General features: G+C 35.3%; 1 protein-coding gene across 1 annotated transcript in view; it reads right to left on the reverse strand.

Moving 5' to 3' along the window:
• Positions 1-15,062, reverse strand: part of ATRNL1 (attractin-like 1) — a 536,085-nt gene that overhangs the window by 430,944 nt on the left and 90,079 nt on the right. Inside the window, exon 10 of the mRNA XM_010564713.1 lies at positions 13,839-13,993. Within this exon, the coding sequence (XP_010563015.1) occupies positions 13,839-13,993 (155 nt within the window). The remainder of the gene's footprint in view (positions 1-13,838; positions 13,994-15,062) is intronic.

Genomic DNA, 15,062 nt, shown 5'->3' on the forward strand with positions numbered 1-15,062 from the left:
CATGCTTTCATCACCTATTGGTCTCATGAACTATGAAACAAAATTTGACTGATGTATTTAAGACCATTCTTAATATTAGCTTCTAGGGTTTTTTAAAATTGTTCTGCAAAATCAGCAGGACTTGACAGACTTTTTTTTTTTCTGTTGTCACTAGGTAAAAGCTAAGCTGTTTTTTCCTACTCCTAATAATCTGCTTTATTCTGCTGTTTAAATACGTTATTTATTCAGACTCCATAGGGTCCTTCTAGAGTCTTTATTTGCAGTGATATCCATTTATCAACATATATCACAGATCAGTGATATACTCACTATCAGTCTTTAAACACACTCCATTAATGCCATTTTGGTCCCTCTTTTCATTTCTTTTTAAGTAGGCTTTAGATTTTTAGGTAGATCCCCCTTTTAAATGCATCACTGATGGATTTTCTGGAGAAAGGATTAATATGCATAAAGAAAGACTCTTCTACACTTTAGAAATGGCAGGATTTGAGCACACTGCAGTCACCAGTTCTGAGAAGCTATATTTGCATTGCTCAAGAATAAACCAACAGGTACTCCTTTTAGATGCCTTTGTTGAGTAGGTGCTCCAAGAACCTGTCAGCAACACTTACCTTTCATGGCATTTATCAAGGCCAGAGGACACTCACAGAAGCGTCTCTTTATTATACAGTTCCCCAACTTCATAGCCCATTTCAATACCCACAACGACAACCACTGCCATCGTCATCAAGTGATGAGTAATATTGCCCTAACATTACACACTCCCAAATTAGCCAAAGGATTTCAATTCATATGTATTTCATTACTTTCCTTTCACCTAGTATTTGAGATGAAGGTTCTATCAGTATCTTCACGTCAAATTAACTATCCAAACATGTTTCTTTTAGTACTGCTATAGGAGCATTTACAAATGTGGTTTTGGTGTGGTTTCATTTTTCTGTCCTGACTGGGATTTTAGTTCTTTAGAACAACTAGTCCTTTCTTCATTACTTCCTACTTGAACTTTACTGACTTCAAATATTCAAATCCCACAGTAATAGAAGTAGGGAGCACCAGGAGATTGAAACTTCAAAGAAATCCCTTTAAAATGGAGCAAAGAAAGTACTTTTCTATAAAGCAGGCAAAGCATTTCTATAATTTGTCATCATAACAGATTTTATAGACAGGTAGGGTAAACTTTCAGGAAAACTTTCATATCAGACAGAGGGTTACAATTTTCTCATTTAAAAAAAAAAGTCTGCTATACACAAAAAGATAAGGATTAAATCCAAAGTTGAAAAGGACTTAAAGGGAGAGAGACCTCTCCAATCCAAATAAAAGTGTGGCTTTACTTATATTTTTTTTATATATATATATACACACACAAACACACACATATATATATATGTCTTTGATAATTATATTGGCCTTTCAGATATTCTCAGTGAAAACTTACTTGCATTTTGCCTTAATGTGGTTTGAAACCAGAATAACAAGATGACAATTCTTCTTTTAAACCAGTGGCAAAGCTATCAATTTGGGCACTAAGACACACACAAAAAAAAAAGACCTATTTGCTCATCATACTCTCCGTAATACACAGAAGTGGATGGAGTACATGCCTGTAGAAGCTGCATGGTCAGTTAGCACCACAAAGAAGCAGAAGTGTCCTATAGAGACCAACAGTCAGAAAAGGTCACTGGCATACAGCAAGACTGTGGGGAGCACATCTGAAACCTAACTGTTTCCAGGGTCTTAATGCAATTATTACACACGTTGATTTTTACCTAATATTGCCGAGTTCATTTACCTGTAAGATTCCAGTGACAGCCACATCTAAGTAAGGTATAGAAACTTAATTTTAAAATTTGGAATAATTTATGCAAGTTATAGATATGATTAAGAAAATAAAGAAATATCACGATCAGACCACATATTTCAAGGAAGACTGCTTAAGGTTAAAAAATAAAAAATGAAAAAGAAACCCAAACACCCCTCCTCCCTCCCTCCCTCCCCAGCTTAAAACAACAAAAATGGATATTAGGAAATCCAAGAGGGACAAATTGTCCTCAAGGCTGGTGTCATACAGAGCCTAAGTCATTCTAACTGCTGGCTGCACTGGTCCTGTTCTCATTCCCACTGTCATAACAGTTCATCTCTGCTGGTGCTGCTGTTCTGGCACTTTTAATGCAGAAAATTATTCACAACAACACTTTGTCCAGTTAGTGTCCTGTTAGCATGTTGAACCATCTCGGTGCAAGGTCATGCAAGGGTGGACTCGACACGTGAGAGGGGGCAGGATGGCATGGCTACGGGCAAAACTGCAGTAATACGCCGCTAGATTGACTTAGGCTTCCACAGAGTCACAGCCTGAGCCCATAAAGAGAGTCAGAGACTCTGGCTGTGGTAGATAAATCAATTACATCTTTTTATAAATTGGAAACAGAAACTAAAAGCACATTATTACCAGAGTAACACAGATGGTCCAAACAGCAATAATTTCAACATCAGATGGTGGACTCGGAATGAATTTAGTAGTTTGAAGAAAAAGGAAGTTTAACTCACTGTCTTATAGACCCAACGCATCTCCAAAATTTTGCCTCTTTCTCAACTTCTACCTTCTGTCACTATCATTGTTAACACTATATTATCATAAAATTATTATATTATTAATACACTTTCTCTCTCACAATTGTTCTTTATTTATTTTTTCCACTTAAATAGAATGGTGAAAGTACATACATGCCAGACAGATGCTGTTCTTGAAAGTTTCAACAGAAGAGATCACAGTACTAGGGCACCAATTAATTACTTATGATCACAAGCTTCAGATAAAGGTAGGAGTAGTATTAAATATAAAAGTTGTATATTCCCCATATCACAGCATAACACTGGCATTTGATGCCTTCATGATGTTTGAATTATATGTAAGAGATTCAGACTGAGAGCAATACTCTTCATTGGAAGTAAGTGATCAACAATAATTAATTCAATTTCTATTTCAATAAAATATTTCCATTTTAAAAGCTATAAAAATCAAACATTTTAATGCTACAATCGACCAGCAAAATCTTGCTGCTATACTGTAAAATCAAGTTCTTGCTGCTGTAAACCATTGCACATAAACAGAAAGAGCATGTTTGAGCTCATATGCCTTTGATGGTAAAGGAAACAATTTAAAAAAAAAACACACTAAATTTTCATCTGATCTTGGAAAATGTTGCACATTATTTTTTTTATTTTTACAAACATATATACAAATATATAGTGTTTCCTGTACTGAGAAATTTATTTAAGAAAAAGTGGGATTTAATGCCAAAGGAAAACCATAAAACCATAATAAAGGCTGGTTTTGAGATAAGAAACCCTTGAGGGCTGGAGATATAATAATTCCTTTCTTGCTGATGGTATTTGTCAAACTGGCAGGTCTTTTCAATAGAGAACAAGAAAAAAAGGGGGAGGGAAGCACGTTACAAATAGCCTTCCCTCTTATCTCCCTCCTAGCCTTCCCAATGACTACTGAACACTGAACAGAGCATTGTGCAAGAATAATACTTTTGCTCAGCTTTAAACTCCTGATCTGAGCTTCTCTGTACAGATTGGCTAATACAAAATACAGATAGTTAACCAACTGATTTTTGGTGTGTTTTGGTAAAGAATCAAATAGAATTCATCCCAGCCCATCATCTTCAAACTTCTTTTGAACGTTTCAAGGTACCCAAATTTACAGTTCCAAGAAGAAAGTGACAAACAGCAAATGCAGTATGAGTTTCAACACTGTTTATCGGTATTACAGCCTTCTGTGCATTGTATTTGTTGTATTAAGTCTAATAAGAATGGTAAGCTCTATGGAGTAAAGAATAAAATACTTTCCTCTATAAAATACCATGCACTCTTAAGGTATTATACAGATTGTAAGCAGCAGATATGGTACTGGTTGTACTTACCATTGTCTCTATATGTATCTGGGTTTAACATATAGCACATGGAAGCGTATACTGCTTTTAATAGAAACAGTTACCAAGCACATGAAGTGATACTATTCATTCCAAACCGATTACCAGAATTTTTAGTCACTGAAAAGTACAAGGAGGAATACAGGGGCTTTTCTTCCTATTAGTAAGGCTTTAACTTCAAGAACTAGTCCTACCACATTATCTCATTATAAGAGGATTCATACTCCTCCCTAGCGTAGATTAAATAGTTACCAGAAGTGGCTCAGAGTGAATTCGCCAACCATACAAATTACTTACATGACAAAACACACCACAGAAATGCATCAGATTTGAGGTGATCCAGCTGCTGCTGGCAGAGAAAAACCCGAGCTGAACTTTGCGTGGGGTAGTGCACTCCAGGGTCAACGCTCCAACAGGACAGACCTCGACACCTTATACTTGGTCCAGTCTCCTGCACCCTTCTCATCTACATCCTATTAGCAGTATTGCATTACCGATCACAGAGAGGATGACCGAGGTATTTTATAGAAAAGTTCTCAACAGTAAGGAAAATTTCACAGAGCTTGAACTCAGGTGGGAATCTAGGCTGTCTACAAGGGACATAGAGACACAGAGAAAGAGTCCTTGAGAATTCACTGGGGACCATTAAGTTTCCATTGCTGACATCACTAAAAATACAACCAGTTACATCAATACAAAGGTACTATAATAGCATATAAAGTAGGGCAAGAGGAATATGCTGTAGCATATAGTATACTAGTGTATATATACACTAGTATAATGTATTCATACATTACTAGAATGTTTCCCAGTATGATTTGATACAAAAGTAACAACCACATTTCTAATCAACATTGTCACATCAGTAAAATACTCGAACATAGATTTGCTTTAACATATTTAGCTAAGACCAGATTTAGCAAAATGTGACTGAAGGAAAAATAGGGAAAATATAGCATCCTATCTCATCCTGTTAGTCTTGCAAGTCTTTTTATGAGTAACTTTTGCTCTTCAGACATATAATTGAAGATACCATTAAAAACCTTTTTAAGAGTGGGGGGCAGTATAAAGTTTGCACTTATCATTCACATCTGATTTTGAACAATGTATTACTTAAACATTAGGGCAGATCTGGAGCAGAAGAAAGTTAACATAGCTCCATTAAATTCATGTCTGAATTAAGTTAATAAAGCAGTTTTGAAAATTATGCAAGTTGAGCACCCAACTATTTCCAGTTCAAATTTTGAAAATCTAAGAGAACCGCACATCTACAAGTTGGTTTAGAGGTGATTACTCTCCCCTTTCTTCATCTGATTTATTACATTTATTATGCACATCTCAATTATTTTCAACAACTAAAAGACTATGAGAATGACCCTGAAAATCTTGACATCTCGCTCCCAAATCTACAAAATTTTGTAAAGAATATAAGAGAATATCAAGGAACTGAAATATTCCCTTTGCAGAAAACACTATAGAAACTCAGAAGAAAAACTGTAAGTGTTGAACAGAAGCTTATTTACACCTCATCTTCATTTTCCTTCCCCACCCTGCAATGCCCAATACTGCACTCAAGACTGAACAGAAGCACCATGCCTAGTCAGAACTTGCAGGTAGAACTCTAAGTGATACTCTTACTGTTCCCTTTAAAGAATAGAAAAGGTTCATACTTCCAAAAGACAATAAAAGGAAAAAGACTTACTTTATATAGTTTAATAGTAGTTAGAGTAATGATCCAGGATATAGGAGAAACGGGTTCATTTCCTACCCAATGGGATTTAAACCTACGGCTTTCATCTCTGAGGAAAGTGCCCTACCTGTTCAAGCTAGGTAACTCTTCACTACTCCAAGTTAATGCTGTTCCACTGAACAGAAAAAGAAAAAAATTAATAGGGTTAGAAATAGGGAGAAAAAGTTGTTAGGACAGTCTCTAAAAAAGGGACGACCAGTGTTCCATTCTCTATTTCCAGGATACACATTTGTATTTCTGCACTGGCAGGCCCATTTAGTGACAACCTCTTACTACATTTGGAGCTATGCTTTAAGAAAAGGTATACAAAACTGCCTACTTTATGTTTACATTATCAAATTATTTCTCACTTTTAAAGTATTTAAATAGATTTGAAATGCCAATGTACTGATCTTGCTCAATCACACTCTCTGTAACAACCGCAGTCAGCCTTACATACAGGTAGAAACCAATGTAAGATTATGCTTGTATGTTCTCTTTACATATTTCCAATAACTACTCAGTTAGTTTTATTCAGGCAAAAGATGAAATGTTGATTCACAGAGTATAGACACACATTACACTTCTGTCTGGTTCTCTTTTTTTTGTGACTGGACAACTAAACCACCATAAAGTTAGGTATGAACAAAAAACTTATTTTCCAATTCATTCCAAACTGCATAAATATTTTTCTTTATTCAGATAATAAAAATCTCCTTACTCTCAGGAAAACATAAAGGCAAATATGTTTGAAACAGCATGAATTTAATTTAAACTATAGCTCTAACATCTATAGCAAAGTCCATACACATAACAGCGACTCCCTAAACAGTATTAAAAAAAACCAACAACCTTGAGCTTTACTATTATTTGGAGCAATTAGTGCGTTATGCTATTATAGTTTTGCTCTTCTAATAGTACAGTCATACGGAGGTAATCACTACTACAGACTGCACCAGAACCACATTTATGACTTAAGTGCTCAGGAACACATAAAACTTAATCTATCACAGCCACTGCTTTACATTTTCTTTGTAATAGCACATTGATAATCCATTTGCAACTCCAGAAGGAGGGGAGAATTGTAAAAATAGATAGGTTTGCATTGGGAAAAAAAAAAAAAAACCAACACCTTTACAGACATTTAAACTTACTCATTTTGTTGATGACAAAGTCTAAAGTTGAAACAACTTATTTTACAAACAATTTATGAATAAAAAATTCATTTTATTCCAAAATACAAACAATATGTTTGCTTACAAGTGAAACTAAAGTTAATCTCATGAGATAATCCTGAAAGTTTTTTCCAAACAGGAAAAAGATTTTAAGCTTTGTATGAATACCCTAGAAGAAACTTAATATTTCACATTCATATTGTCTTTCGTAAGCAATTGAATTTGCATATTATTTAATCCATAATAAAAAAATTGAAATCCAGACAGTAACAAGACTTACAAAAGAAACGTTGCATAGTACATTATTGTCTTAAATGTCTGGGTTATTGCACTTCTCCCATAGATACAGACAAGCTGAAATACAACTACCACTAGGAGAGACCATGGAAGCAGCTGCCATGTTCCAATGTTTTCAGTTTTCAGCTTTTATAGAGGTTCCCTGTCAGTCATTTTCTGTACATTTCTAGGATATCCAGATACCTTAGCAATTGGCATACATGAAACAAAAGGACAGAGACTGAATATTTCATACACTGAAACTGCAGGAACTGCCTTAGGCATACAGAAATATATTTACTAACATGACCATTTGGCCAGGAACTAAAATAAATATCCTTACTCTTCGAAAAAGCTTTTTTTTTTCTTTTTTCTTTTTTTTTGTTATATACTGGTCTCAGTAATTAGAATCTCTGTTTTAATTCTGATTTTGTGTGTCCAAATAATCTCTTTTTATCTGCAAATTTTGCATTTGAATACTCATAAAATATAATCTAAATTACTTTCCTAAGCTCTAACTGGAATAGAAATGCAAGAGTTTTAAGCATGGGGAGCTCTCGTATCATGGTTTTACAATTAAAAAAAAAGAAAAGAAAAAAAAAGAAAAAGGGGTCTTATTAACCCAAAGTAATACTTCAAAAATCTATCCTAAAGTCTTAGAGTACAGCTTTGAAATTTTTTATCTCCAAGTGGGCTGAAGACATGTTCTTCAACATGCACATTTGTATATAAATATGTATCTAGTACATATACATATATAAATACATAGTGTAGTGGTTGGGTTATTTTAGTTTTAAGTAGTACTTCAACAGGTTCCCCAGCATGAAAATTGAGCTCTTCTTCAGAAAATTAAAACCCACATGGACATGACCTTCCAACTACCCATCTACACATTTAGAGAAAGAAAAGATTTCCAGTAATGCTAATGTCATACAAATTGTAAATCAAATTTATAGAATACATTTATCAGCACTGTAACATTAATTGTAGGGCAGCATAAGGAAGACACACACATGATGTGTTTTTTAAACCTTCAAACCAGGTACAAAGATTGAGAATAAAAGTGAAGAAACGAAACTGTAATGCTGCACATCTCTTTTCTTCCCAAACCTACAGCAGAGAACAGAGCAAGGCAGGATTCTTGCTCCAAATCTGGTCACCAGACATAATCTTGTTCCAAAAAGCTGGTTGTTGATATAGCCCAGAAGACAGAGTATGACTGAATATTCACAGTGTAACTTGTGGCATTTTTCAGGACAATACTACAGAGTTCTATTTTCTCTGGGAGGGCTTTCCATGACTGTTGCAAAACCAGAAGGCCCATAGCAGCAAGAAGAATCCATAATAGTTTTTAGCTCATTTTGATTACACTGGAGCCCATTTGATAGCTGATTCAAGTATGCTATTTTTGCTTAAATTCATGTAAATGCATGTATAAAGAATGTTCTCAAATTTCCCTAACTTGCACCATATAATCCTTAGTCATGGCCAAAGAATTAGATGCCTTCATGAAGGGGTTTCATTTTGCTTATAAATGTTTAAAAAATTAAGAACTACTTTGCATGATTTTTTTTTTTTTCACTGATCTCATCCTTCCACAGAATTCAGCCCAGTTATTGAGATGTGTACTCATTAGACTAACTTCTGCAAAACAATAATACTTTGTCTGGAGCAGGAGTGGGACTAGAACTTTGTAGGTAGACACATCATCATGGTTTCTGTCTGAAGTGTATTCTATTCTTAATATGATGTACATAATTAAATTAATCAAGTATTCAGAAAAAACTCCCCAGCACAGTAGCCTGGTTGAACCGCTCTTCCACTGTGTAGGCAGAAAACACTTGAGGCCAGCAGTAACAAACTTGTGTGATTTCGTTCCTGAAGAAAAAAAAGCAGACTGAACTAACGTCAAACTTTGTACCAAGAAGAAAACATAAGCAAAACATCAATACTAACATGTGTCATGCTTCCTCTCTAGTTCTATAACACTTTTATTTAAACTAATCTCTGTGGGATCTAAGCAATTTGTAGACTCCAAAGTCAGCGGTGATTATCTACTTTCTTTCTACCATGTCTCAGTCTCCCAAAGGTATGCAATTTTTATATATTACAAAGTAGTGCTAAGGAATTGGGAGAACTCGGGGTACAGATCCTAAAGATCCTAAAAACTATATAGTTTCTCAATTACACAGCAAAGACTGAAGAACAAGATAATATCTCATTTTGAAAGATAAATCCCTATTAGTTAATTAAAAGTATGCAGCCAGTTTTTCAGACATGCACATCCCAGTTTGTATTAACTGTCATTATTGCGTATGATGACTATACACAAACTGTCCTTTACATATGTAACTTGCTGATTTCCAAAGAGCTGTCACAGAGCATAGATTTTCATAAGCAGTGAACATGGGGTTTTTGTTATATACATCTATTAGAATTCCTTTTCTAAATGAGAAAACTGCTGCAAGTATCTTTCAAAATGCTATAATGGAAGAATTGAATAAAGATCCTAGATTGAACACTGACATTACATCCATAATAGGCAGGATCTCACCAGTCGAAGTCCTTCAGCTTCTTTTTTACATACTAAACAGGTAACTATGGCACTCCAGTGACCAGTAGATAAAAAAAGCCATAACCAACATCACTCAGAAAACTGCAGGTCAACCACAGCATCCAAGACTGGGCCCAGCAGTAGCTCTGTCCCTATTGCCAAGGTTCCTTTTTCAGCATAATGTAAGCAATAACAGCACGGTTGGAAAATAGCTCACCACTATGAGGATAACCATTTGTGGATCTTTAAGGAGCTGCCAGAGCAAGTTGGCAGCAAGTCCAGTGGTAAAATATCAGAGGAGGACAAAAGCATACCAAAGACCAGGTTTCTAAAGGTCATTTTATGCAGCAGACTTATAATCTAAATATGTTTACTGCTATTTAAGTAAATACACCGAACAATATTAAACTATGAAAATTAGAGCATCATAATAGTATTTATAACATCTCCAGATCTCTGAGTCTTCAGCTTTACCAAATATATTCAGATGCAGTAAGCATTTAAAATGACTGAATTGAGCTCTTGGCTCATGACACTTACATTTAACTGTCTGAAACTTATGCATGTAGACCAAGTTCAGTACCTAGAGAGTAATGACTGATTCCACAAAAGAAGAAAAAAAAAAAGAGCAACTCTGTCCTAGGCTTGGTAAAATTAATTGCTCTCTGGAGATACTTATCTCCCTCCATTGACTAGAGAAGGACTCTCTATTACCACATCATATTAGAAACCAACATTTTAGACAGCTAAACTTAACTGAGATTAATCCCCCCAAATAGTTATTTCACATTAATATGAAAAACAGTAAGCATTTTCATAGATAAAAAAAAGCTGAGGCAATCTATCCATAAGACTATGTCACATATAATAAGAGATATAATCAGAAGTACTCTATAGCCCAACTTGAACATAAATAATATAGGCTCTATCTCCAGGATTCAGCTGGTCTCCAGACAGGACCCATTTTTTACAAGATGGAGCATAACACTCCATCACTTGCAAGGTATCTAGGAAACATGATACTGATAGCATCATACATTTTTTCTTCCAAGTATTGTTCAAAAATTCATGATACAAAGTAAATAAAATTCTGAAATATACCCATTCAATAATTATTTAATTCTTAGTAAAATAAGTACTTACTGTTTTCTGAAAGAGTATGTCTTTACCTAATGTGTGCTGTGAGATTGCAGTTTTTACTTGGTGAAATGAATAATACAGAAGATTAAGTCTGAATCAAATCAATCTTCACAGATTTAAATTTTTTTTAAGGGTAATTACTACATCCATTTCTTTTGTACTTCATCAGTTTGATAACACATGGAGGATGTGACTTGCAAGAAAATTCAGATATTGTATTAAATATTGTAATCAGCTAGAAAAACCAAAATATTGTTCCACCTTAAAAAAAAAAAAAAAAAACAAAACACCACAACACACAGCACGCAACATTTTCATGAAGTAGGATAAAAAACTCCTGGTGCATGAAAGTCAGAAAGTTACACTTATTCAGATCCTGGGACTCATGTAGATTCTCAAGTGCACAGTCTACAAATAAATGTAGACCAATAAGTAATATTATCCTCTAAAATGATGAGGGAGTTTTTATTCATTAAAAATTAAAACCAGATGTAAACTGAAGTGAGAGCAAAATCAATAGCTTACACCATCAGATACCTACAAGAAGCTACAGAATATGTAATACAGGGGTACAATAAATAAAATTCAACTGTTCTGAAAAGGCATTATTCACACACTCGGTGAAACTGGCAGGAAATAACACATATATGTTCCATGTACTTAATTTACTGATTATTTTTGCATGAAAGCAAACACATTGCATTGATACCTATACAGAAAGCCATAAAGAGCCATCAACTGGCCCTATAAAACAGATCATGTCTCACCCTCCCTACCACTGAGTCAGCTGATAAACGCTTGCCAAAAATAGATCCAGGCACTATCCACAGGCTATTCTCTACAGGATCATGCACAAGTCCATTTCCCAGACTGCTCTGACACATTTCCCCGTTTTTAGCTCCCAAGAGAAGTGGCTGTGGTTTTGGCCCAAATATGACCTGTGTGTTTATATTTGCAGCCTATGCATAAAATATGGACATGAACATTAGGGAAGGGAAAAACTATTTATGGTAAGAGTAGCAGTGGCAATAAACAAGACAGGAAACAGATTATGGACTTATTAAATTGCTCTAGATTTACAGCCTCCACAATCCTATAGGGAGGTTTTTCCATACCTGCACAGCTCTAACGGTTGGAACCATTCTACAGACTGAAAGCTTACACCCACCTAGTCTTGTCTCCAGACTGTCTTTCACCTTAAACAGTTTTCCTCCAAAGTGTATTCTTATCATATAAACAACAATCTTTTCTGCTCTCAGCTACTCTGTTGTGAAACTAAATATATCACACATCTTTCTATTATCTCCTACAGGTTCCTCATGCTTCAGTCAACCTGAAGGCCATGCAGGGCCCTGTTTGAGTCTGTCTGTCTTAAATGTGTGTTGCCAAAATTCTACAAAAATATCTAGGGCCTTGAGAACGACATCGATGCTTCTTTCTTCTTTTCATTAGGACCGCATAGGCCACTTCCACAGTCACATGCCACTCTGGACTTGGACACACAAGCCACTGTCATTTCTTTCAGTTTGTAGGAGAAAATTCTTATCATTTCCTAAGTGTATGACTTGCACCTTGTTCCATTAAATGTTATCTCAGGTGGACTGTCATTTCCAATCATCTCTTCTCCCTGAATGACAGTACAGCCTCCTCCCAACAGGTTGTCAGTAAAGTTTTGTGAGGTTGTTACTATTCACTTCTACTTTTGAACTTGGGTAACTGGGAATGAATTCTGTATTTTGAAACTTGTACTGCATGCTAGCAGGCTTTGGTGCTTCAGAAGTAAACGGTTTTTTTAGCACCATCCTCCTAAGACTATCTTCTGTCCCATCTAACCAAGCACAAATAGCTTAGCCTTTTTCATTGTGCTGTTGTCCATGGAAACACAGTTTATCCTTAATGTAATGTTGCAAAAGTATTCCATAGCCTGTTATTGCCCTGACTCATTTAATGTAGTTATCCCATTAATCTATATGAGGGAGTAACCCCCAGAATTTTCCTCCCACTCAGCAAGACTGCTCATGCTAGACTGTGGGTGAGGTATTGCTCCATGTGAAACAGACATATACCAAGGTAGTTATCCTGATCATGTACTTCAGTCTCAAAGGCAGGAATCTTCTAATTAATACTCTGACCTGAAAAGCATATTAAAAGGTAGGAGCAGGGAGGGCAATTTGTCAGAGGAAGCTATCCATCAAAATCCATGCATCTCAGCTATCAGCCCCAACCTGTATCCGTTCAGCTACAGCCAGCTATACCACAATCACCTCCCAAGAGGCTGTTTCTCTAACACTCTGCTTCTTGTGGTGTGGACTTCCTATGTTTCCACATTGCTCTTCGGCTTGCGGCAGCTGAACCTTTCTTAGTTTTCTGAGCATCACCACCTGACTACCCCTGCCTCACCTTTCAGACTGCTGCCTACCTTGCCTTCTCCACTCCCTGATTTTCAGTTCGGACTTACTGTGATGCCTTGATATAAGCACTGAGCAATGCATTTTCCAAACTGCCACCAACTCCAAACCTTTTTAGGAACCTCTCAAGTGTTACTTGTGGGGAAATGTTTTGGTTTCAGGTTGGGGGGGGTGGGGGGGGGCAGGGTTGTGGGTTGGAGTTTTGGGGGCTTTTGGTTTTTTAAATTCCAGCATCATATTTTATTAGTACTATGTAGATATTCAGTATCAAAAATTAATCAACATTTGGAGGTAATAACCACTAGGGTCTCTGTTCAACACACTTAGCACCAAAATGCACCAAACTCTTGCAGTTCATCTAGCAACATATCTGTCATTCATATAAGACAGTATTAGGCACATTTTTTGAAATTGATCATTTTAGCTACTATGCTTTGTCCCACAAACCAAAAACTTAAGAATATTATGGAAGAGAAGCCTGTTTTTAATTTTACAATATAATTCATAAATAACTTGAAGGTGTTTGGGATCAAGACTTTAAAGCATCACATTAGCTAGACTTGAGAAAGAAACATTGTGGTATTTAAAACCCAAATGAGAAAAATACAATACAATACATACCTATATCATATGCAAGAAAGTCAGCAGAAAAACACTTTGCACCATTACTCAGGGAAGTATCATTATGAGTGTTTCCACCAAAAATGAGCATAGCTCCATTGATTAAGACAGCTGAATGAAGATATCTTGCAAAACCACTCTCTTTCAAAATTGTCCTACAATATATAAGAACAAATTAATACATACTAACATGTGATAAACTGTATACATGCATCAAGAAAATGTATAGATGAAAACAATATAAAATACAAGGAAAACACTAAAGCTATTACTCAGTAAAAATAACAAAATGCATTCAGATTATTTCTAAGATTATGATTTTCTCATGTTACAACAAATATATTTAGCATTCATTTAAAATGTCATGCTTTTTTTTATTAAAAAACAGTTTGTCAAATAACGTATCTGAAATAAATTGTATCATGTTTACATTCTTCAGAAGTGACTAATGATATGGTAAATTTTACTCAAAACTGAATGAAAACCCATTCATATTATTAATTCCTATTCTTACATATCCTTAGCCATGTCAGGTTTTTGTTCAAAAAATGCAATAAAGAATTCTTTTGAAGGCTAAAAGAATCTTTAAACCATCCTAAGTATTGGAAAAGTAGAAGGTTTGCTTTTGGTATTTTTTATTAATTGAACACTCAGACTTGTAAAAGAAATGGTGGAAGTCGAAAAACACTTTCACTGCTTCATAAATATATTCAGGCTGGCAAACACAAACATACAGAATTTCAGTACAAAAAAAAAAAAAAAATAGTACACGCACATTGAGTCTTTGATCTCTTCATTCATTTTAGCTTGTGTCTGTGTGGTCTGCTTTGTGCCAGAGCAGTAACATGGGCCCAACAGTAGCCAAGAGCTATCAATACTACAGTTTTAAAGTGGCAGGTGTGGGGCTAGTAGAAAGAACAGAATACAAACTTGATTCAATCACAGTAAATAAATCTTACCAAGGGAGAGAGTAACCATTTGTGGGTTTTGCCAGCTTGAATTAGTTAAGTAGACCAGCTGTAAACATGTTTGTGAAGAGCTGATTAGATCACCAGTACAGAATATTATTTACATTCCCCTAACAACCTTTTACTTGTCTCAGTAATCTAACAGTTTGAGTTTAGACTCTCAGTTTCACTTGTCTTACTGCACACTGCTCATACTTACAATTAAACTGTTTTGTCACTCATTTCCTGTAACGAACATACTGACTTGACAATCTTT

The sequence above is a fragment of the Haliaeetus leucocephalus genome, unplaced genomic scaffold (assembly GCF_000737465.1).
Source record: "Haliaeetus leucocephalus isolate CR32 unplaced genomic scaffold, Haliaeetus_leucocephalus-4.0 Scaffold184, whole genome shotgun sequence".
Taxonomy (NCBI): Eukaryota; Metazoa; Chordata; class Aves; order Accipitriformes; family Accipitridae; genus Haliaeetus; species Haliaeetus leucocephalus.